This window comes from Schistocerca gregaria, chromosome 8 (genome assembly GCF_023897955.1).
Source record: "Schistocerca gregaria isolate iqSchGreg1 chromosome 8, iqSchGreg1.2, whole genome shotgun sequence".
In the NCBI taxonomy this organism is placed as follows: Eukaryota; Metazoa; Arthropoda; class Insecta; order Orthoptera; family Acrididae; genus Schistocerca; species Schistocerca gregaria.
Window position 1 is genome coordinate 73,049,681 of NC_064927.1, and position 23,966 is coordinate 73,073,646.

At 48.2% G+C, this 23,966-nt stretch overlaps 1 protein-coding gene across 1 annotated transcript in view; it reads right to left on the minus strand.

The window, feature by feature from the left end:
• The window catches only part of LOC126284555 (GAS2-like protein pickled eggs), a 789,773-nt gene that overhangs the window by 12,129 nt on the left and 753,678 nt on the right, over nt 1-23,966 (minus strand). The window contains exons 8-11 of the mRNA XM_049983557.1: nt 20,599-21,197; nt 19,455-19,745; nt 14,564-14,837; nt 12,512-12,713 (exon numbers count right to left, since the gene is read on the minus strand). Of these exons, the coding sequence (XP_049839514.1) occupies nt 12,512-12,713; nt 14,564-14,837; nt 19,455-19,745; nt 20,599-21,197 (1,366 nt within the window). The remainder of the gene's footprint in view (nt 1-12,511; nt 12,714-14,563; nt 14,838-19,454; nt 19,746-20,598; nt 21,198-23,966) is intronic.

The window sequence follows — 23,966 nt, forward strand, 5'->3', positions numbered from 1 at the left end:
AGTGTAAACACCCGCTTAGCCGAACATAAAAGAAACTGTCGCTTAGGACACATCGAATAATCGGCCGTAGCTGAGCATGTTTTTCGACATGGGAACCACGAAATTAAATTTAATGAGACAAGCGTTCTAGCACGAACATCCCATTATCATGCGCGCATGCATAGCGAAGCAATGGAGATTCACAAACACCATAACAATTTTAATAGAAAAGAGTAAGTTTTAAAGTTAGACAAAATATGGATGTCGACGTTGCGCCAGCAGAATGACAATCGATTACTCTTAATCGAGAATGACGCCGCCTTCCAAATATAGGCATACCGTCGGCATCACGTGACGAATGGTGGTGGCCTCTATGCGTTCTATGAATGCGAGAGCACCTCGAGCCTCAGTGGCAGTAGCCGGACGACCTCAGAAAATGTCTCCCGCAGATGGAGACGAAACGTTAGGGGGAAGTTTTACACATCGACCACGGCCTCTCAGCCCGGAAGTTTTAACTGAAGACAACACCGAACGTGAAAGCCTACATTTTATGAGTATAATAACTTCGTCCATTGAGTAAGTGAAAGAAAGTGAGGGCCTATCAAACAGTCACAAACAATGTTGGCGCCAACACTGACAGAAAATCTTTGTTGATGACTCGCTTCAACTGTTATGTGAGGATTCGCTCCTGCCCGTTACGTGCCGATTGTCAAAATTAACAATGTGATCTCGTTGAAACTACGCCTCATCCCTGAACAGCACCGTTGCAGTAAAATTAGGGTTGACACTCTGCCGAATAAGCAATTCGCAGAAGAGTACCGGCGGAGGAACATCAGCTGTTGGCAGTGCCACAAATGGTATGGATACAGCTGGTTCCCGCATAGCAATAGCCAGAAAGTCGTGGTCAACATCCGGCGCTGCAGCTACACGTCGTGTACTGACACTAGCGCGTAGTCAACTGCAGCCTCCTCGTCCTTCTTGGCCTTCCCCGATCGCGAGAATCAGTCTTAAACGCCCCACGTTCCCTAAGTCGACAATCAGTGGCTTTAAACGTTTTCCTGTCGGGGCACCATCGTCCTAGAAATCTCTCCCGATACAAACGTTGGGCGCGAGCGTCAGTGCCGCCAGCGAATCCATGCATCAAATGGTCATCTGCCATCCCTGCATTTGTGTACACTGCCGTTGCACGAGCCAAGCCTATGATTAGCAATACGTAGCAAGCCCTGTACTGGAACTGTTGATGTTACCTCTAAAAAAGCAATCACGGACGCCGCATGCAAACAGGGACATGCAAAACAAAACACTGGCGCTGCACAACGTAACAAGACGTAACCAGACGTCACCAAGAGTGCATGTTTCCCATGATTCTAGTGATCTGTTCTTGTGTTTCCCATGATTAATGAATCGTAAAAAATTAGTTGCAACAAAGTGTTTCCAAACCCGCGTTCATATAATTTCTTCAACAACCTGTGAGGAATGGTCCCGCATTTGTTCCGCACTTTTTTTTCACATTCTTTATAATGCTTATATTTATTTCGGAAAAGCTAGTGATGGGGCAACACTACCAGAAGAAGAGAAAAAGTTCCAAAAGTTGGCTCAGTGTGCTATTCGTCTTTCCAAATGTACAGCTGGAACAAACAGGAATATCACAGCATACAATTTGTCTTCCTCCACTCGATTGTGTAAGGAGCTGCTGAAACACACTAAAATCCAACAAAAGAGAAGTTCCAAAAAAGTCTCTTCCCGACCCAAAGAAAGAAGTGGGCTCCAGTGTTTATGGGTCCAGTAAACACCTTACACAACTGTCTTTTGTTCCAAAAAATCTAAGGCAGTCATAATGCTATCTTCAACTCTGTGATTACCGATGAAAAAGCAACAAAACAGAACTTATTGATTTCTATAGTGCCACGAAATCTGGCGTAGACGCTCTAGACTAGCCTAGACTCTCTAGACATCAAGTCCAGCAACTGTTCAGCTAATCGGCAAACGAGGAGGTGGCCACTGGCAATATTTCACTTTCTAATATCATTCCGCTGCGAAAATGCCTATGTTACGCATTTATGTAAGGGTACTATGTCAAGATTTGAGTTCACGAATAGCATAGGAATGAGGTTAATCAGAAGACATATACAGAGAATGTTTCAGATTCCAAACTTACCGCATGAACACGTGAAAAGTATTTCATATATATTGGGTGGAGAACAGCAAGATGGTAATCCCACAAAAAGAGAAAAAAGCGACAAGCCAGAACAGAGAAAAACCTGACGTTACTGTCCCTACACACATAACAGAATGATGGCATACAAGCGAGTGAAATGTGAAAAACCCAGTTGATTACCGTGTTCCATGGAAATATGTGCAGCAAATTTGTAGCTTTTTCTTTGGTTCCAACAGTGTGTGAAACGTGTTAAACTTACAGTTGCTTACAGTACTCCATGAGAACAGGTAAAATATGTGAAGAAACATTGTTGTTCTTTCTCTTTACAACCATATGCAACGTGGGACAAATAAAAGTAGCCTGGATGAGCGGGTACGACTGGACGTGATTGTAAGCACACTGTGCAGTCCTAAAAGCATCGACTGCACCCCGACCAGCGCAGCGCCGCGAAACGGCATCAAGAAGGCGCTGCCCCGCGCGCCAGCAGAAAGAGCGGGCAGCGCCACACCTGCAGGAAGACAGAGTTCAGAGCCCCATGCGCTGGTTCGGTCACAGACTTCGGTAGCATCAGTACCGAGTAATAGGAAGACATAAGCTGCGACATGGTCGCGAATTGAACAGCGACCCGAATATACGAGTGGAATAAATTTCCTTTAGTTCACGTCTATGGTCACAAATTTTCTGTCATCAGACTACCGGTTTCGGTCTATAATGACCATCTTCAGATCTGTTTTACAAAAAGATGTTCTAATATACTGGAGCCATTGTGGCATCGTCAACTGCTAATGTGTTTAGCCGCAGTGGCACCGTGAAATGCTAATGCATTTCACGATGCCACTTTGACTCCAGGATATTAGGACATGTTTTTATCAAACAGATCTGAAGATAGTCAATATACACTCCTGGAAATGGAAAAAAGAACACATTGACACCGGTGTGTCAGACCCACCATACTTGCTCCGGACACTGCGAGAGGGCTGTACAAGCAATGATCACACGCACGGCACAGCGGACACACCAGGAACCGCGCTGTTGGCCGTAGAATGGCGCTAGCTGCGCAGCATTTGTGCACCGCCGCCGTCAGTGTCAGCCAGTTTGCCGTGGCATACAAGCTCCATCGCAGTCTTTAACACTAGTACCATGCCGCGTGGACGTGAAACGTATGTGCAGTTGATGGACTTTGAGCGAGGGCGTATAGTGGGCATGCGGGAGCCCGGGTGGACGTACCGCCGATTTGCTCAAGATGTGGGGCGTGAGGTCTCCACAGTACATCGATGTTGTCGCCAGTGGTCGGCGGACGGTGCACGTGCCCGTCGACCTGAGACCGGACCGCAGCCACGCACGGATGCACGCCAAGACCGTAGGATCCTACGCAGTAATGTAGAGGACCGCACCGCCACTTCCCAGCAAATTAGGGACAATGTTGCTCCTGGGGTATCGGCGAGGACCATTCGCAACCGTCTCCATGAAGCTGGGCTACGGTCTCGCACATCGTTAGGCCGTCTTCCGCTCACGCCCCAACATTGTGCAGCCCGCCTCCAGTGGTGTCGCGACAGGCGTGAATGGAGGGACGAATGGAGACGTGTCGTCTTCAGCGATGAGAGTCGCTTCTGCCTTGGTGCCAATGATGGTCATATGCGTGTTTGGCGCCGTGCAGGTGAGCGCCACAATCAGGACTGCATACGACCGAGGCACACAGGGCCAACACCCGGCATCATGGTGTGGGAAGCGATCTCCTACACTGCCCGTACACCTCTGGTGATCGTCGAGGGGACACTGAATAGTGCACGGTACATCCAAACCGTCATCGAACCCCTCGTTCTACCATTCCTAGACCGGCAAGGGAACTTGCTGTTCCAACAGGACAATGCACGTCCGCATGTATCCCGTGCCACCAAACGTGCTCTAGAAGGTGTAAGTCAACTACCCTGGCCAGCAAGATCTCCGGATCTGTCCCCCATTGAGCATGTTTGGGACTGGATCAAGCGTCGTCTCACGCGGTCTGCACGTCCAGCACGAACGCTGGTCCAACTGAGGAGCCAGGTGGAAATGGCATGGCAAGCCGTTCCACAGGACTACATCCAGCATCTCTACGATAGTCTCCATGGGAGAATAGCAGCCTGCATTGCTGCGAAAGGTGAATATACACTGTACTAGTGCCGACATTGTGCATGCTCTGTTGCCTGTGTCTATGTGCCTGTGGTTCTGTCAGTGTGATCATGTGATGTATCTGACCCCAGGAATGTGTCAATAAAGTTTCCCCTTCCTGGGACAATGAATTCACGGTGTTCTTATTTCAATTTCCAGGAGTGTAGACCGAAACCGGTAGTCTCATGACAAAACATTTGTGGCCATAGACGTGCACTAAAGGAAATTTATAATAGGAAGACGATTTTTAGCCTCTCTCTTGAGAGTAGCAATAACGGATAAATGCAACAGCACTTAGGAGACACAAGAAGTTAAGTTTCATTTCTTTGCTCAATAACCCTTAAAGTGTTTTGTATAGATGATTTTGGATTGCTGCCGCTGACCATCGCAGCTCCTTCTTTGTTTGTGTTGTCACTGACTTCCACAGCAGCCAACATATATGGCGCCGTGGATTCCAGAACCACGATGCATTCGTTCTTCGCCGCTCCGTCACAGCGCATCACAAATACTTATCTCTTTTGTTTCAGAGGCGGTTTTCTACTAATTGTGTTTTCTTGCAGACTCAGTGCAGCGCTTTCGCTAATAGTGTATCATTACTTTGTTGAGGCGCTCCTCTCATTAAAATCGCCTCGAACCCGCCTGCTACACCACCTGCTGCTGGCTTTGGTCTAACGCAGTTTATACAGTTCCAGGAGCAACAAACGCCGCATTTGACGTCGGCAGCCGAGTAGCTCATTAATGCACAAGCCGCTGCTTCTTCGACCCCGCCACAACAGACAGCCACTGCCGACCTGCATTTCGCTGTAACAAGAAGAAGAATGGAATGAGTACTACGATCATTGTGGTTCGCCTGAAGTGCAAGGTACAGTGAAACTTTCTTCTTTCTTGTTAACAGCGAACACAGGAGCTTACCGCCTGACTTAGGAGCTATACCCAACTAGTAGCCCAGAGTAGCTAGTTTGTGAAGAGTAACACTACCGGTCATTACAATTCCTACACCACGAAGTTGACGTGCTACAGATGCGAAATTTAACCGACAGGAAGAAGATGCTATTATATGCAAATGATTATCTTTTGAGAGCATTCACACAAGGTTGGCGCCGGTGGCGACACCTACAACCTGGTGACATGAGGAAAGTTTCCAACCGATTTCTCATACACAAACACCAGCTGACCGGCGTTGCCTGGTGAAACGTTGTTGTTATGCTTCGTGCAAGGAATATAAATGCGCACTGTCACGTTTTCGACTTTGATAAAGGTCGAATTGTAGCCTATCGCGATTGCGGTTTATCGTATCGCGACACTGCTGCCGGCGTTGGTCGAAATACAAAGACTGTCAGCAGAATATGAAATCGGTGGGTTCAGGAGGGTAATACCGAACGCCGTGCTGGATCACAACGGCCTCGTATCACTACAGTCGAGATGACAGGCATCTTATCCGCATGGCTGTAACGGATCGTGCAGCCACGTCTCGATCCGTGAGTCAACAGATGGGGACGTTTGTAAGACAACAACCATCTGCACGAACAGTTCGACGACGTTTGCAGCAGCATGGACTACCAGCTCGGAGACCATGGCTGCGGTTACCATTGACGCTGCTTTACAGACAGGCCTGCGATGGTGTACTCAAAGACGAACCTGGGTGAACGAATGGCAAAATGTCATTTTTTCGGATGAATCCAGGTTCTATTTACAGCATCATAATGGTCGCAATCGTGTTTGGCGACATCGCGGTGAAAGCACATTGGAAGCGTGTATTCGTCATCGCCATACTGGCGTATCACACGGCGTGATGCTATGGGGTGCCATTGGTTACACGTCTCGGTCACCTCTTGTTCACATTGACGGCACTTTGAACGGTTGACGTTACATTTCAGATGTGTTACGACCCGTGTCTCTACCCTTCATTCGATCCCTGCGAAGCCCTACATTTCAGCAGGATAATGTACGAGCTCATATTGCACGTCCTGTACGGGCCTTTCTGGATACAGAAAATGTTCGACTGCTGCATTGGCCAGCACATTCTAGAGATCTCTCACCAATTGGAAACATCTGGTCAATGGTGGCAGAGCAACTGGCTCATCACAATACGCCAGTCACTACTCTTTATGAACTGTGGTATCGTGTTGAAGCTGCATGGGCAGCTGTACCTGTACGCGCCATCGAAACTCTGTTTGACTCAATGCCCAGGCGTACAAGGCCGTTATTACGGCCAGAGGTGGTTGTTCTAGGTACTGATTTCTCAGGATCGATGCACCCAAATTGCGAGAAAATGTACTCACATGTCAGTTCCAGTATAATATACAGAGTGTTTCAAAAATGACCGGTATATTTGAAACGGCAATACAAACTAAACGAGCAGCGATAGAAACACACCGTTTGTTGCATTATGCTTGCGACAACAGTACATTTTTAAGGCAAACTTACGAAATTACAGTAGTTACAATTGTCAACAACAGATGGCGCTGCGGTCTGGGAAACTCTATAGTACGATATTTTCCACATATCCACCATGCGTAGCAATAATATGGCGTAGTCTCTGAATGAAATTACCCGAAACCTTTGACAACGTGACATGGCTTCACATGCAGATGAGATATACTGCTTCAGCTGTTCAATTGTTTCTGGATTCTGGCAGTACACCTGGTCTTTGAAGTGTCCCCACAGAAAGAAGTCACAGGGGTTCATGTCTGGCGAATAGGGAGGCCAATCCACGCCGCCTCCTGTATGTTTCAGATTGCCCAAAGCAATCACACGATCATCGAAATATTCATTCAGGAAATTAAAGACGTCGGCCGTGCGATGTGGCCGGGCACCATCTTGCATAAACCACGAGGTGTTCGCAGTGTCGTCTAAGGCAGTTTGTACCGCCACAAATTCACGAAGAATGTCCAGATAGCGTGATGCAATAATCGTTTCGGATCTGAAAAATAGGCCAATGATTCCTTTGGAAGAAATGGCGGCCCAGACCAGTACTTTTTGAGGATGCAGCGACGATGGGACTGCAACATGGGGCTTTTCGGTTCCCCATATGCGCCAGTTCTGTTTATTGACGAAGCCGTCCAGGTAAAAATAAGCTTCGTCAGTAAACCAAATGCTGCCCACATGCATATCGCCGTCATCAATCCTGTGCACTATATCGTTAGCGAATGTCTCTCGTGCAACAATGGTAGCGGCACTGAGGGGTTGCCGCGTTTGAATTTTGTATGGATAGAGGTGTAAACTCTGGCGCATGAGACGATACGCGGACGTTGGCGTCATTTGGACCGTAGCTGCAACACGGCGAACGGAAACCCGAGGCCGCTGTTGGATCACCTGCTGCACCAGCTGCGCGTTGCCCTCTATGGTTGCCGTACGCGGTCGCCCTACCTTTCCAGCACGTTCATCCGTCACGTTCCCAGTCCGTTGAAATTTTTCAAACAGATCCTTTATTGAATCGCTTTTCGGTCCTTTGGTTACATTAAACCTCCGATGAAAACTTCGTCTTGTTGCAACAACACTGTGTTCTAGGCGGTGGAATTCCAACACCAGAAAAATCCTCTGTTCTAAGGAATAAACCATGTTGTCCACAGCACACTTGCACGTTGTGAACAGCACACGCTTATAGCAGAAAGACGACGTACAGAATGGCGCACCCACAGACTGCGTTGTCTTCTATATCTTTCACATCACTTGCAGCGCCATCTGTTGTTGAAAATTGTAACTACTGTAATTTCGAAAGTTTGTCCGTCTGAAAATGTACTGTTGTCCCAAGCATATTGCAACAAACGGTGTATTTCTATCGCTGCTCGTTTAGTTTTTATTGCCGTTTCAAATATACCGGTTATTTTTGAAACACCCTGTATTTGTCCAATGAATACGCGTTTAATATCTGCATTTCTTCTTGGTGTAGCAATTTTAATGGCCAGTAGTGTAGTTTCTGCCCTCACTATGTGTGATAATCTGCTACAGGCTGTTGCAGCTCGTTACAAATTCTTTCGATGGCGGAAAAAGTCAGGACAGACATACCGTCAGTTGGTCACTGAACATCAGGGTTTGACACGAGAGTGTCATTTTCGATGTATCTGTGAACAGGACCATAGTGACGCCATGATTAGTGACGCAATTATGTAAAATGTGGCATACAGTCGGATTCGTGAACAAATGCTCAAATATTCTAATCCTACTTTGAAAGAAGTGTTACAAATTACTGAGCATCAGGACTCGTGTCAAAGCGCAGTGGAAAACTTCGAGGTAGCTCCCATTCGTAGTGTAACGCAAAGTGACAAACAAGTACGGCCTTGCGATCGACCACTGCGCGCAAACGGGCTACCGCGCCTTGGCCACACACAGTAAACCAGCGTCGACGTGTGTGTCTGCTGTGAAATCGTGACCCCGCCGCTTTTGCACTCACGAAAGGCCAAACTGTCCTTCACGGAACGCGACTTTTGTTTGGACCAAAGAGTGTCAGGGCGCATTCCAGGAACTTAAAAATGTCGAGTGACAGATGTCTTATTTATTTCGATCCCACTAAGCCTGTGGTTTTGGCAGTGTACGATTCTTCGTACGGAATCGGGGCTGTGCTCTCGCACAGATTTCGTCCACAGCACAGGTCGATTCCTTTCCGTTCCAAGTTATTGACCAAGACTCAATGTAACTCTCTCTCTCTCTCTCTCTCTCTCCCTCTCTCTCTCTCTATATATATATGAAGATTCTGACATGTCCGAAAGAACAGATACCCATACAGCTCGTTAGAATGAAATTACAATTAAATGAATACCCCTAGCTGCATATAGGCGTTGATATAAGTCCCCGACAGGGAGTCGAACCCGGGATCTCCTGCTTACGTGGCAGACGCTCTATCCATCTGACCCACCGAGGACACAGAGGATAGCGCGACTGCAGGGACTTATCTCTGGCACGCCTCCCCTGAGACCCACATTCCCAACATATCCGAAAGAACAGATATTATCTTTATACATAAGGCTCGCCCACCATTTGATCATCTATTTCTGTGCGGATACACAGTGTCCGAACTCTTACGAGAATCGGCAAAAAGCCGCGAGTAATGAGTATAAGGTGCAGGGGCAATATGAATATAGTGTGGGACAATAAGTTGGGATTGTGGGTCTCAAGGGAGGCGTGCCAGAGATAAGTCCCTGCAGTCGCGCTATCCTTTGTGTCCTCGGTGGATAGCCGGCACGGTAGCTCAGCGCGTTCGGTCAGTAAGCTAGTTGGCCTATGTAATAAAAAAAAACTGATCAACAACAAACATGGACGATTGTCATGTGACGTCCGCAACGACCAAACACAACGATGAACAACGAACAAAAAATAAAAGAAAGATGGTTAGAGCGTCTGTCATGTCATCACGAGATCCCGGGTTAGAGTCCGGGTCAGGGAATACATTTTCAACTGTGCCCGTTGACTTATATCAACGCCTGTATGCAGCTAGGGGTATTCATTTCATTGTAATTTCAATGTAACTCGTCGGCTTATTGTCGTGGACACTTTTAACAAATATCTGTTTGCAGTGTCCATTCACTCGACGATGTCGCATAGTACAAATCAAGCTTTACCATCTATTTTTTGCCTGGAGGGTTTACCTGTAGTGCTGGTTACGGACAACGGACCACAGTTTACTGCCCAGTACTTTGAACAGTTTTATACAGCTAGAGGTATCACTCATCTTACCAGTGCTTCGTTCCATCCGCAGTTGAACGGAGCGGAACGGCATCAAGAGGTTGCTGTTCCGTGCACAAATAGAAAGAGTGGACAGCGCCACACCTCCAGACTTAACCAGCCGCCCATCGCTGGTCGCCCCGGATCGGTAGCAGATTTCGAGAGCAAAAGTACTGTGTAATATCAAGACGTGACTGAGCGTGCCTTTTGTGAGTAGTAATAGTGGATAGATGTTATCGCACGCAGGAGGCAAAAGAAGTTAAGTTTCATTCCATGTTAAAGTGTGTTGTGCAGACGATTTTGCATTCCTGACGCCAGCCATCGAAACTTCTCTCCTTTCTTGTTCGTGTTGGTGCTGACTTCCTCAGTAGCCAACACGACGCATATAACTACACACTGTGATGCACACACCACGTACACGCCCGCCACGTGATCAACACCAGTTCAGAGGATAGTGCGAGCTGTGTCAGTGTGAATGGAGCGGTGGAAAGGGGACGTGGTGTTCACAGTGGACCAGCAGCTGGTCGTTGTGGGCAGTCACGCGACAACAAAGTCGTGCAAACGGTGTGGTCAGCTGTTTGCTGAGAAATACAATGGTTCAAAGTGCCAGCAAACAGTGCCATGCAACGCTTAGTCCTAAAACGGTGGTCTTTGAACAAGTGAAAAACATTCCGAAACGTACCAGCACACGAGAAAATGTGTCTGCAGGTCACCAGAAAATGCTCCAGACTCCTACCACACATCCCAACGCCTGTTCTAAGAGACGGGCACACCTCGTCGATCAAGCAGGCGAATGCTCCACCTGGACATGTTCTCCAGGCCGCTTTCATTTGTCCCAACCTGTATATCAATATGCCTCAGAAAACTCGTCATATTTACAAAGTATTTCTTTGGAAACAACAATATTTAATTTTTTGAATTTTTTAAAAGAGTAATAAAGTTTATAAACCAATTCATAAAGAAAAGGCCTGTCATTTTTACATATTGTGCCGCAAATTATTATTTAAACACAATGAAAATATTAATGTTAATATTTCATCACGCTTTTGAACTGTTATTTGTTTTCGATATTCACTAAGTGGCCATAAATTGCAAAATTTAGTAATTTTAGATTCCTAGAGGTATGTTACCGTTATAGCACATTTTTTACATGTTACCACCTAAGGAATAATAACATTAGATGCTAAGAAACCGTGATACTTACACTGTGCTGTAGCACATGTCGAAACGTAACAAATACGTGATATGTACGCACATTCCTGTCACAGCGCTACACTGTCTCACTTCCACTATCTACTGTATTCTGCAGCTTATCATGCTCGTCTCGTTGTCTTGTAAAAGCAGAGTAATCTCAGTACTTAAACGTTCTTCTGCCCTCTCATCAAAACATAAGAAGCACTTAAACTGTACGCCACAGGCGCCATTGACTGACTTCACCAGTTAATGTAATGTCTTTAATTCGATATGGGTCCGGGTACCTTAATTCAATCAGAGTTAATGGTATGAAGTATGCCATGCCTGGATGATTGACTCCCAATATAATTAATATAATTACACACTTTTCATACGAATAAAAACAATGCTGTTAGTCCTGATGACAAGACGATGCGTGTGATATTGAGGAGTGTAAGGATTTTGGTGTTGTCGTCACGTTTGTGAGGGATTTGCGTCAAGGTGAATATTCAGGAGTGTCAAGAGAAGGGATGCAGGTGATATCGGATGTGCACGATCGCATTTTCATAGGGAAACAATTGTTGGAGCCTTGTTTAGAGAAGGAAGAGGTAGGCTAGGGTGTAGCTGATGGAAGGGGTGGACTTCAGAAATAATTTCTTTGCCTGGGAGGAAAAGACAAAATTTCTCTGGTAACTGATGGCATGGTGGGGTGTAACAGAACGTCAGATATCTCGAGTGGGTGGCGGGAGGTGGTACTGCAGGAAGTTGGCAATCGAGTCTCGGTCCACCACACAGTTTTAACCTGTCAGGAAGTTTCTTGCTCAATAATGTTCATGTCTGGGGAGTTTGGTGGTCAGCGGAAGTGTTTAAACTCAGAAGAGTGTTCCTGGAGCCACTCTGTGGCAATTCTGGACGTTTGGGATGTCACATTGTCCTGCTGGAATTGGAGAAATCCGTCGGAATGCGCAATGGACAGGAATGGATGCAGGTGATGAGACAGGATGTGTCAACTGTGCGGTACACTCGTGAAATGGTTGTACCGGAAAAACCCCACTTCATCGCTACCTCTGAGGTGCTGTGTCCCATCACTCCTGCGCCGACTATAGCACCATGCTAAAATTCACTTACATCTTGATAACCTGCCATTGTAACTGATCTAACAACTGCGCCAGTTACTTGTTGTCTTATACTGGCGTTGCAGACCGCAGCGCCATATTCTGCCTGTTTAAATATCTCTGCATTTCAACTAGCACTCCTATACCAGTTTCTTTGGCGCTTCAGTGTAGGACTGGGAAAGCGAGGTAGAGACGCCCGACGACTGAGCGATAAGACTCGAGGTGGTCGAAAATCCACAGTGGTGAGCGTAGGTGAGAGTCGGCGTGGTGAGCGTACCTGTTCGATGAGCGGCGATATCTTGGTGGGGGAGCCGGACAGGGAGGCGGGCAGGGAGCCCTTGCCGCCCCCGGCGGCGGCGGCGTGGGGCGGCTGCCTGCGCGGGCTGCACGGGGCGCTGGCGTGCTGGTGGTTGTTGTTGCTGTGGTGCGGGCGGCCGCCGCCGTAGGCGCCCAGGCTGCGCCGCTGCGCCGACGACCGGCTGTGGGCAGGCAGGCGCTGCTGTCAGCCAATTGCCGCTCTAGCCTACTGCACGTGGCTCCGTTACCGAACCAGATGCGCCAAGTGGTTTTGGGATATTCCGATGTTGTTAACATTTTGCACGAGGACCACAATACCAATATTTTTACACATTTATTAATAACACAAAAGGTGAAAATTTTTTGCTTCTATGAATGGAACTCTGAATGTGTTGATAGAGGAACAGTTGCCTTTCGAAGCTAAGCAAAAATCATGTGAACTGAGAGGCAGCTCTTACTGAAATATTGTTTTTGAAATCGTGCCATGGTGTGTGAATTTTCTGTCGAAACCAAACGCTTCGTCCCCTTCCTCAGAGGTGTCTTCAGCAGACAGGGGTGGGAGCGGGGGGGGGGGGGGGGGCGGGATTGTGCCTTTCTCGCAGGTCTGATGCACAATGTGGCTCGCAACTGAGTCAGGGCGTGTTCTGAATCTTCAAAACGCCATAACATCCCTTGAAGGTGTCCTCTGCAAATGGGAATGAAACATTTGGTTTCGAGAAGAAATTCATCACAGCACGGGTTAATATCCCACGCTATTTTAATAAGTGTGAAATTTCTGGCCATGGAACTTTATATTTTACAAGTGGGCTCAAAGTACACTCCACCACACACCGTCAGGTGGCTTGCGGAGTATGGATGTAGATGTAGATGGAAGGCAAGATATTTTGGTGACAAATTCCATATTCTCCTAATCCATGTCTGTTTATCAAATTAAGAATTACACAGATCTGCAAAGTGAAAATTATTTAGTGAGAAAAATTCATTATTGCGGTGTTGAGTACACACTCACACAGCGCACCAACAGAGAGGAACAGTGAAAGATTAATTAATAGAAGCAAGTAAACTCTTGATAAGACCAGATGAGAGAAAAAATGTTCAAACGTCTGTGAAATCTTATGGGACTTAACTGCTAAGGTCATCAGTCTGTAAGTTTACACACTACTTAACCTAAATTATCCTAAGGACACACACACACACACACACACACAAACACACACACACACACACACACACACACACACACACACAGACATCCATGCCCGAGGGAGGACTCGAACCTCCGCCGGGACCAGATGAGAGATGTGTGGTGTATTTACTAGGGATGATACATACTAGAGATGATACCCACTGCCAGCAACACACTGGGAAACAGACGCAAACCAGTACGTCTCATATCCCAACCCAGTCTTCAAAAAAAGTAGTTCTTTCATCAAGGCCCACATTGCCAAACAATCGGTCTGATACCCCAGCTCAGCGCAGCATAGAATGTGGACACCACACAGCAGAACAGTGAGTCTGATATTTCAGCTACCCCAGAGTGCAGTTGAACACTACATTGCAAAATAGTGGGTCTAATGTTCTGAATTACCTCTGCATGCGGCGTGAACAACAAACAGCAAAATACTGTGTTTGATATCATGTCTCGATCCAGTGTGCAGTGGGAACACCGCAATGCAAAACAGAGGGACTGCGGATCTGACTCCATAGCCTGGTCCAGCAAACAGTGTAAAACAGTGGGTCTTATATCGTGACCAAGACATGTGCACACTTTTAACACGGGGTTTGATATCCTCGCCTAGGTAGGCATTATGATGACGACAGCTTCAACCAGTGGGTCCAGTATCCCAGCGCAACACAAATTGTGAAGGGACGATGCCAAACCGTGTGTCGGCCCAGACGAGCTGACCGTGTGAACACTGCAAGTGGGTCCGACGCCGTGGCCTGGTCCGGAGGTCTAACGTGGCTGCGATGTGTGTCGGGAACACGAAATGGGTGAGCACGCAAAGTACGGTGTGAGCACGTAGTGACGTACCTGAAGGTGTTGTCGGTGAGTGGCGGGCGAGACTTGGGCGCGGCGCGGCCCTGCCGGCCGGACCACGTGTTGTAGGAGGAGGGGTGGGGGGAGGGCGCCGCGCGGCCCTTGCTGCCACTCTGCTGCTGCTGCTGCTGCTGACGGCGTGGGGCGGCGGGGGCGAACAGCTCGGCGGGGGCGTCGCTGAAGCCGCACTCCACGGCGCCACACGTCGACCGGCTGCGCGTCATGGGCGCCGCTGCTACCTGCTGCTGCGGATGTTGCTGAGGGGACTCTGCGGGAGGGCAACGCGTTCTGCCTCTTACAGGCCGCTCTACGGAGCACTCTCTCGAGCACACACATCCATACATCTGAACTGATAATTCATGTCTTAAGAAGAAAATTCAGCTGATAAATCTTATCCAATACATATGTTTAACAGCCTGTCACTGTTTGTTCAAAACAAATACACAAAACTGCAATCAACTGCTTATTTGAAATAGCTACACTACTGACCATTAAAACTGCTACACCAAGAAGAAATGCAGATGATAAACGGGTATTCAAAAAATGGTTCAAATGGCTCTGAGCACTATGGGACTTAACATCTATGGTCATTAGTCCCCTAGAACTTACAACTACTTAAACCTAACTAACCTAACGACATCACACAACACCCAGCCATCACATGGCAGAGAAAATCCCTGACCCCGACGGGACTCGAACCCGGTAACCCGGACGTGGGAAGCGAGAACGCTACCGCACGACCACGAGATGCGGGCTAAACGGGTATTCATTGGACAAATATATTATACTAGAACTGACATGTGGGTACATTTTCAGGCATTTTAGGTGCATAGATCCTGAGAAATCATGACCCAGAACAACCACCTCTGGCCGTAATAACGGCCTTGATACGCCTGGGCATTGAGACAGAGCTTCGATGGCATGTACAGGTACAGGTACAGCTGCCCATGCAGCTTCAACACGATACCACAGTTCAGAGTAGTGACTGGCATATTGTGACGAGCCAGTTGCTCGGCCACCATTGGCCAGGCGTTTTCAATTAGTGAGAGATCTCGAGAATGTGCTCGCCAGGACAGCAGTCGAGCATTTTCTGTATCCAGAAAGGCCCGTACAGGACCTGCAACATGCGGTCGTGCATTATCCTGCTGCAATGTAGGGTTTCGCACGGATCGAATGAAGGGTAGAGGCACGGGTCGTAACACATCTGTTCAAAGTGCCGTCAATGCGAAAATGAGATAACCGAGAGGTGTAACCGATGGCACCCCATACCATCACCCCTGGTGATACGCCAGTATGGCGATGACGAATACACGCTTCCCATGTGCGTTCACCGCGATGTCGCCAAACATGGATGCGACCATCACGATGCTGTAAACAGAACCGGCATTCATCCGAAAAAAATGACGTTCTGCCATTCGTGCACCCAGGTTCATCGTTGAGTACACAATCGCAGGCGCTCCTGTCTGTGATTCAGTGTAAAGTGTAACCGCAGCCTTGGTCTCCGAGCTGATGGTCCATGCTGCTGAAAACGTCGTCGAACTGTTCGTGCAGATAGTTGTTGTCTTGCAAACGTCCCCATCTGTTGACTCAGGGATCGAGACGTGGCTACACGATCCGTTACAGCCATGCGAATAAGATGCCTGTCATCTCGACTGCTAGTGATACGAGGCCGTTGGGATCCAGCACGGCGTTCGGTATTACCCTCCTGAACCCACCGATTCCATATTCTGCTGACAGTCTTTGTATCTCGACCAACGCGAGCATCAATGTCGCGATATGATAAACCGCAATCGCGATAGCCTACAATCCGACCTTTATCAAAGTCTAAAACGTGATGGTAGGCATTTGTCCTCCTTAGACGAGGCATCACAACAACGTTTCACCAGGCAACGTCGGTCAACTGCTGTTTGTGTATGAGAAATCGGTTGGAAACTTTCCTCATGTCAGCACGTTGTAGGTGTCGCCAACGGCGCCAACCTTGTGTGAATGCTCTCAAAAGCTAATCATTTGCATATCACAGCAACGTCTTCCAGTCGATTAAATTTCGCGTATGTAGCAATTGGCGTAGCAATTATAATGGCCATTAGTGTATTTTTTCCATAAACCGGTTCTCGAACCTTTTGACGCTCATCTTCAGATGGTCCACAGGAAGTTACATAACCATTTCAAAGCATAATGTGTATTTATGAAACTTGCCAGCGACCAGCGTGTGCTGTACAACTTTTGCTTCTTACAAAGATCTTCATACAAAGATGTAACATAGATCTACTTTGCTCAGAGAGATTATCGTTTTTGTTTGCATGTGATAAAGTTGACGTATGAACAAATACTTAAATCAAAACTGGCGTTAACGTGAATGCCCAAAAGTAAACTAATGTAAATTTACGACATTTGCAGAGAACTGGAAATTTTTGTATGACAGTGAGCTTCACAATTAAAAACAATAATAAAACTTCAAATGAACTGCTGACTTGTTTCCGTTCTTACCTTAACGAGGATAACAGAATGTAGTAGAATGAAGTCGGGTGATGCTGAGGGAATTAGATTAGAAAATGAGTCACTTAAAGTAGTAAAGGAGGTTTGCTATTTGGGGAGGAAAATAAGTGATTATGGTCGAAGTAGAGAGGGTATAAAATGTAGACTGGCGATGGCGAGGAAAGCGTTTCTGAAGAAGAGAAATTTGTTAACATCGAGTATAGATTTAAGTGTCAGGAAGTCGTTTCTGAAAGTATTCGTATGAAGTGTGGCCATGTGTGGAAGTGTATCATGGACGATAAATAGTTTGGACAAGAAGAGAATACAAGTTTTCGAAATGGGGTGCTACAGAAGAATGCTGAAAATTAGATGGGTAGATCACATAACTAATGAGGAGGTATTGAATAGAATTGGGGAGAAGAGGAGCTTGTGGCACAACTTGATTAGAAGAAGGGATCGGTTGGTAGGACATGTTCTGAGACATCGAGGAATCACCAATTTAGTATTGGAGGGCAGCGTGGGGGGAAATAATCGTAGAGGGAGGCCAAGAGATGAATACAGTAAGCAGATTCAGAAGGATGTAGGCTGCAGTAGGTTCTGGGAGATGAAGACGCTTGCACAGGACAGTGCAGCATGGAGAGCTGCATCAAACGAGTCTCAGGACTGAAGACCACAACAACAGCGTTAACATGATCTGGAATATTAGTAAAATCACTTTCTGTTTATATTAGATAAAGGTAATATGTATATAGCATTGATTTATTTTAACAGTATGGACCTTCTTGAAGAAATCGAAATGTTTATCTAGACAAGTACAGCACCTGTCTACCCACTCAAGGAGCCAACTGAACCGAGAAACTAATTTTTACTTCAGAATGTCGAAGACTTCCTAGTTCAAACCAGGCCCCCACCCACCAATCTGTCCTCCAATGGCTCCCTCTATCCCTCTCACTGAATGCTAGCTACACTGAGCTCAACGTTAATATCCTACCACAGAATAAATTCTGTAATATATGTCTAAATGTCTAAGTCTTCTGGTGCTTAAATAAATCTGTACTTAGCGAGGCACTCATAAGTACCTGCTCATAAGCCCTTGCATACGGAAGCCCTTAAAATTTTCGTCCTCCCAACGTTCCTTCGTTGATACTTACTAATGCCAATGACTCCTGCCGCCAAACTCTTCCACATTGTTCGCCTCTTGCAACTTATTTTAGTGTCGTCAGACATGGGGACACCAGACTCCGCAAGGCGCAGTCAAAGCCTAGGCCAGTAGAAGTAGGGAAGCGATGCTTGGAAACAAAGGGAAACCACCCATACTTTTTAAAAACCGTATTTGTAATGTAAAGAAGCGTGTGGATGGTAATGAACTAAAAATGGTTCAAATGGCTCTGAGCGCTATGGGACTTAATATCTGAGGTCATCAGTCCCCTGGAACTTAGAACTACTTAAGCCTAAGTAACCTAAAGATATCACACACGTCCATGACCCAGGCAGGATTCGAACCTGCGACCGTGGCAGTCGCGCGGTTCCGGACTGAAGCGCCTGGAACCGCTCGGCCACAGCGGCTGGCAGACCACACTGAAGCTCCACTGCCCTACAGCTGTGCGTCGGTTCTCCTTGCAGTGGACGACGTGAGTTACCGCACAACAGGCCTTTTCGAATCAGTAAGGTCGACAAGGAGATCTTAATTCTCACCAGAGATAACACTTCACTCAGCTGCCCAGTGAATGATACACGTGTAGGGGCAACTTCATTCAGAGGCCCGTTAGCATAGTCAATCTTCCACATGGGCGAGGCATCATTAGATGTGGGAAGAAATTGTCTACTCTCCTTATTTAATTGAAAATACACATTAATTAACCGTTTGTTTACTGTATGCAGTACCTCATTGCTGGTACCCGTCACGTAGCCTGTTTCCAGCCCTACGAATCTGATTATATTTGGTTTACTTTTAGCAGTCAGGAGCAGTAGAGAGCAGCTGCATGGACAGGGTCGGGGGACGCCACATATATTGGAGTCTAATGTGAGGTTCACAAGAACAGCCTTTACAGTATGCCAGCATCTTCACTCATACTGAAGACAAAATATCAGAAAAGCTGTTCACCACCAGTATTGCAAGTGGTTTCTTGTGGTTCTGAAACCGTCCTATGCTCATGTGTGCGAAACAGTAGTAGCAAATGGATGGTAAAATCTCCTGGTCGATTAGGTTGCATCACGTTTCTCTTCGAGTTTCAGCTCCAAAATTGGCCGTTTGGCTCCGTGTTTTGAGCTTAATTAGCCGTCTTCTGCTGCAAGCAAAGGCTGACCTCAAGGGGACACCAACAGGCTGCTTATGAAGACGCAAACATAGGAGTCGAGGCGGCGAGTTTTGGAGGTGTGCCTTTAACTTGGGGCAGGCGGAGGCCAGTACCTTGGTGGGAGGGCCTCCTGTACTGCGACTGCGGCTTGGCCTGCAGCGAGGCCATGCGGCGCGGCGACAGGGTCACCTCCGGCAGCTGGTCGCGGCTGTCCCTGTCGCTGCTGGCGCTGCTGCAGGCGCTGCCGGGCCGGCGCGGGGGCGGCGGCGGGGGCGGCGGCGGCGTGGGGGCGGCAGCGGGCTCGCTCCCCCGCTCCGGCTCCTGCTGCCGCGGGGTCGCCGCCTCCTCGGAGGTGGACACCACCGAGTCTGGCGAGGACGCGTGGCGGCTAAGCTCCTGACGCTCTGCAAACACAGCCACCCAACGACCCGTCAGTAGCCACGCCGTGCCGACTCCTTCAACTACTCAGAACTACTTAAACCTAAGGACATCACTCACATCCATGCCCGAGGCAGCACACGAACCTGCGATGGTAGCGGTCACGCGGTTCCAGACTGAAGCGCCTAGAACCGCACGGCCACACCGGCCGGCCCGACTCTTTCCTCGGAAACCCTCCCCCTGCTGCCCTGCACCGTACTAACTAGGCCGCATGAAGCAGTGGCACACACGAGTTGCAGTTAGGATCGTACCACCTTGCACTACCTCAGTAGAGCTTTGCACGTGCGTGTTCTGTTGTGAAATCTTAACGTGATTTCAGTTTGCGGGCGAGAAGGCGGATAAACTTCGCATAACTTGAACGAAGTTAACAGCGATGATCGACTCTACTTTCACAAGCTGCGACATCGTCTTCAAAAAAACAGTCTCCCTTATATAAGTTTCCTTTAATTTACGTCTACGGTCACAAACTTATTGTTAACGGATTACCGGTTTCGGCTTTTTAATGACAATCATCAGATCTGATTCATAAAAACAAAGTCCTAATGTGCTGCAGCCATTTGAAGATGACACTATGGCTGCAGTACATTGTTATGCACCGTGAACCACAAAGAAAAATTTAACTTTGAAAAACCTTAGATTCCATTGAAGACATGGGCGTGGTTAGCTTCGTGGGGCACGCGTGATTTCTAACATCGGTCAACTTATAATCCTTTTTTGTTAGTTAAAATCCAAAGTTAATAAGGCAGAAAAGAGTTGTTGCCTTCTGTTTTTTAGATATGTGCAAAATGAGTGTTAACCACGAATGGGTTAAAAGCCTACCTGAGGCTTGCGCGTCGGGCGCGACGCCGCCGTCCTTGCACTCGTCCGTGGCGACCTCCGAGTCTTCGGCGACCGCCTTCACCCCGACGACGCCGTCATCGACGCCCTGGGCCGGCGGCGAGCTGGCGGCGGCCACGGTGCCCAGGCTGCGGTAGCCCTCGTCCGACACCTCGGAGCCCGAGTCGTTGTGGGCGTCGGCGGCCGTGGAGGCGGAGGCCGAGGCGGGGGCGGGCGCCGGTGCCACCGCGGGGCTGGGGTCCCTGTCCCTGCGCTGCAGCGGCTTGCCGGGGCTGGCGTCCCTGCTGCGCTGCGGCCCGGAGCCGCCTCCAGTTCCAGCTCCAGCTCCAGGGGCGAGCGCGTGCGGCTTGGCGCCGCCGGGGGTGGGCGACCTGGAGCGGGAGCGGCCGGCAGCGGGCCGCGGCGCAGCCAGCGACCTGCGGGGCGTGGGCGAGCGCGAGCGGAGGCCCGTGCCGCCCCCGCCGCCCGGCGACAGCGGCTGCGGCTGCGGGGGCGGCGGGGGCGGCGTCGGCGCCGCGGCGCTCGGCGGCCCGCCGCTGCCCACGCTCGACGCCGAGGAACGGCGGGTGCGCGGCGGCGACCTGCCGCAGACACGCACACACATACACACTCATCCTCTCGTAATCTGCATGCTACTAGGGTAGCACAGTGGCAACACTATCGTAACATGACCAGTTCCAGCACCCTGATAGCACTTTTTAGGAAACACGAACAATGTGCACGGATCGAGGTTGAAGTGGCACGTGGTCGGAGCGCACAACAATGTTTTCAGGGACTGCCTGGGGCGTGTCCTGATGCAGCTTTGCCATATCGCACAGTGACGAGATCGGTGAAAGAGTCTCGAGGTGCCTGGAATATCATTCGAGATTGGCGCCGTTTGGGAAGTCCCCTCTCGGAAGCGGTGATTTACATCTACATCTATACTCCGCAACCTACCCAACGGTGTGTGGCGGAGGGCACTTTACGAGCCACTGTCACTAACTCCCTTTCCTGTTCCAGTCGCGTATGGTTCGCGGGAAGAACGACTGTCGGAAAGCCTCCGTGCGCGCTAAAATTTCTCTAATTTTACATTCGTGATCTTCTCTGGAGGTATAAGTAGGGGGAAGCAACATAGTCGATACCCCATCCAGAAACGCACCCTCTCGAAACCTGGACACCAAGTTACACTGCGATGCAGAGCGCCTCCCTTGCAGAGTCTGCCACTTGAGTTTGCTAAACATCTCCGTTAACGCTATCACGCTTACCAAATAACCCTGTTACGAAACGCGCCGCTCTTCTTTGTATCTTCCCTATCTCCTCTGTCAAACCGACCTGGTACGGATCCCACACTGATGAGCAATACTCAAGTATACGTCGAAAGAGTGTTTTGTAAACAAATTCCTTTGTTGATGGACTACATTTTCTAAGGACTCTCCCAATGAATCTCAACCTGGCACCCGGCTTACCAACAATTATTTTTATATGATCATTCCACTTCAAATCCTTCCGCACGCATACTCCCAGATATTTTACAGAAGTAACTGCTACCAGTGTTTGTTCCGCTATCATATAATCACACAATAAAAGATCCTTCTTTCTATATATTCGCAATATATTACATTTGTCTATGTTAAGGGTCAGTTGCCACTCCCTACACCAAGTGCCTATCCGCTGCAGATCTTCCTGCATTTCGCTGCAATTTTTCTAATGCTGCAACTTCTCTGTATACTACAGCATCATCCGCGAAAAGCCGCATGGAACTTCCGACACTATCTACTAGGTCATTTATAAATATTGTGAAAAGCAATGGTCCCATAACACTCCCCTGTGGCACGCCAAAGTTTACTTTAACGCCGGCCGCGGTGGTCTAGCGGTTCTAGGCGCTCAGTCCGGAACCGCGCGACTGCTACGGTAGCAGGTTCGAATCCTGCCTCGGGCATGGATGTGTGTGATGTCCTTAGGTTAGTTAGGTTTCAGTAGTTCTAAGTTCTAGGGGACTGATGACCACAGATGTTAAGTCCTTTAGTGCCCAGAGCCATTTGTTACTTTAACGTCTGTAGACGTCTCTCTATTGAGAACAACATGCTGTTTTCTGTTTACTAAAAACTCTTCGATCGAGTCACACAGCTGGTCTGATATTCCGTAGGATCTTAGTTTGTTTATCAGGCGACAGTGCGGAACTGTATCGAACGCTTTCCGGAAGTCAAGGAAAATGACATCTACCTGGGAGCCTGTATCTAATATTTCCTGGGTCTCTGCTGCTTACGGATGATTGATGGACTGCATCCCAGCATCCTTCGTGACAAGGCACGATGCCACTCTGTGAATCCAGTGCAGGAGTTCCTGCGTATTTGAGGGTGGTATATACTGGAACATCCAACATACTCAGATGGCATGAGTCCGTGCGGTTACGACTTATTCGTCGAAATGAAGGACGGCATGCGCTACAACACTAGAGATGACATAACCCGTGCCATAGGGAGGTTCCTGTGAGACATCGACTGAGATGGACGCACTGGCCGTGTACGGCGCCTTCCGTCTGTGTGGCGAAAGGTGATCGGCGATCATATTGCGAGCATGTAATACGGTGAACGACTGTCAATAAAGTCTCGTATGGACTATAACACTGTTGCCTGATATGATGGGTACTACAACGAAGGCTTTCACTTTCAATACAGCCCACGTATCAATTGTTACAGCGTCTCCCCAAGTGTCTAACTCACTTTACAGGTGCTCGTTACTGGACACCGTTTGTGACGCGGCGAATACTAATACGTGCGTGGAGTTCACTGGGCCGCTGTTGGCGCAATGGTTTGGAAATTTGCTTATTGGCTTCCCTACCCGTAGACGCGAACTCATCCGATGCGACTTTACGGAGCACTCGAGTTCTTTGGATGTTACGACACACCCGGCCCTCAGCGGTGCGCCGTACATCTACGCCACGGCGCGTACTGGGATCGAAATTTTTGCAGATTCTGCCATGAATCTACATTCTGTATGCCTCCTAGTATTCGTGCAGACGTCTTCTGAAACCGTAAAGGTACTCATTCATAACACTCTATCCCGGGTTGCCACAGGTATTGCTACAGGTCATTTGCTGTTCTTAATCCATATAAACGATTTACGAGACATTCTGATGAGCCCTCTCACATTTTTTAAAGGTCATGCTGTCGTTTAACATCTGCTGAAGCCTTCGGAAGATCAGGACGAATTCCTAAATAATTTACGTGAGATATCGGCGACGTACGAATAGTACCAATCGATCATTTGGCCCCGAAGCGTGAAAATCATCAAGCAGCGCGCATGAGTATAAAAAAACGTCACATTTCAGTTAGACACTTTCACAAATTTTAAAGTCGTGATTCAAGTAA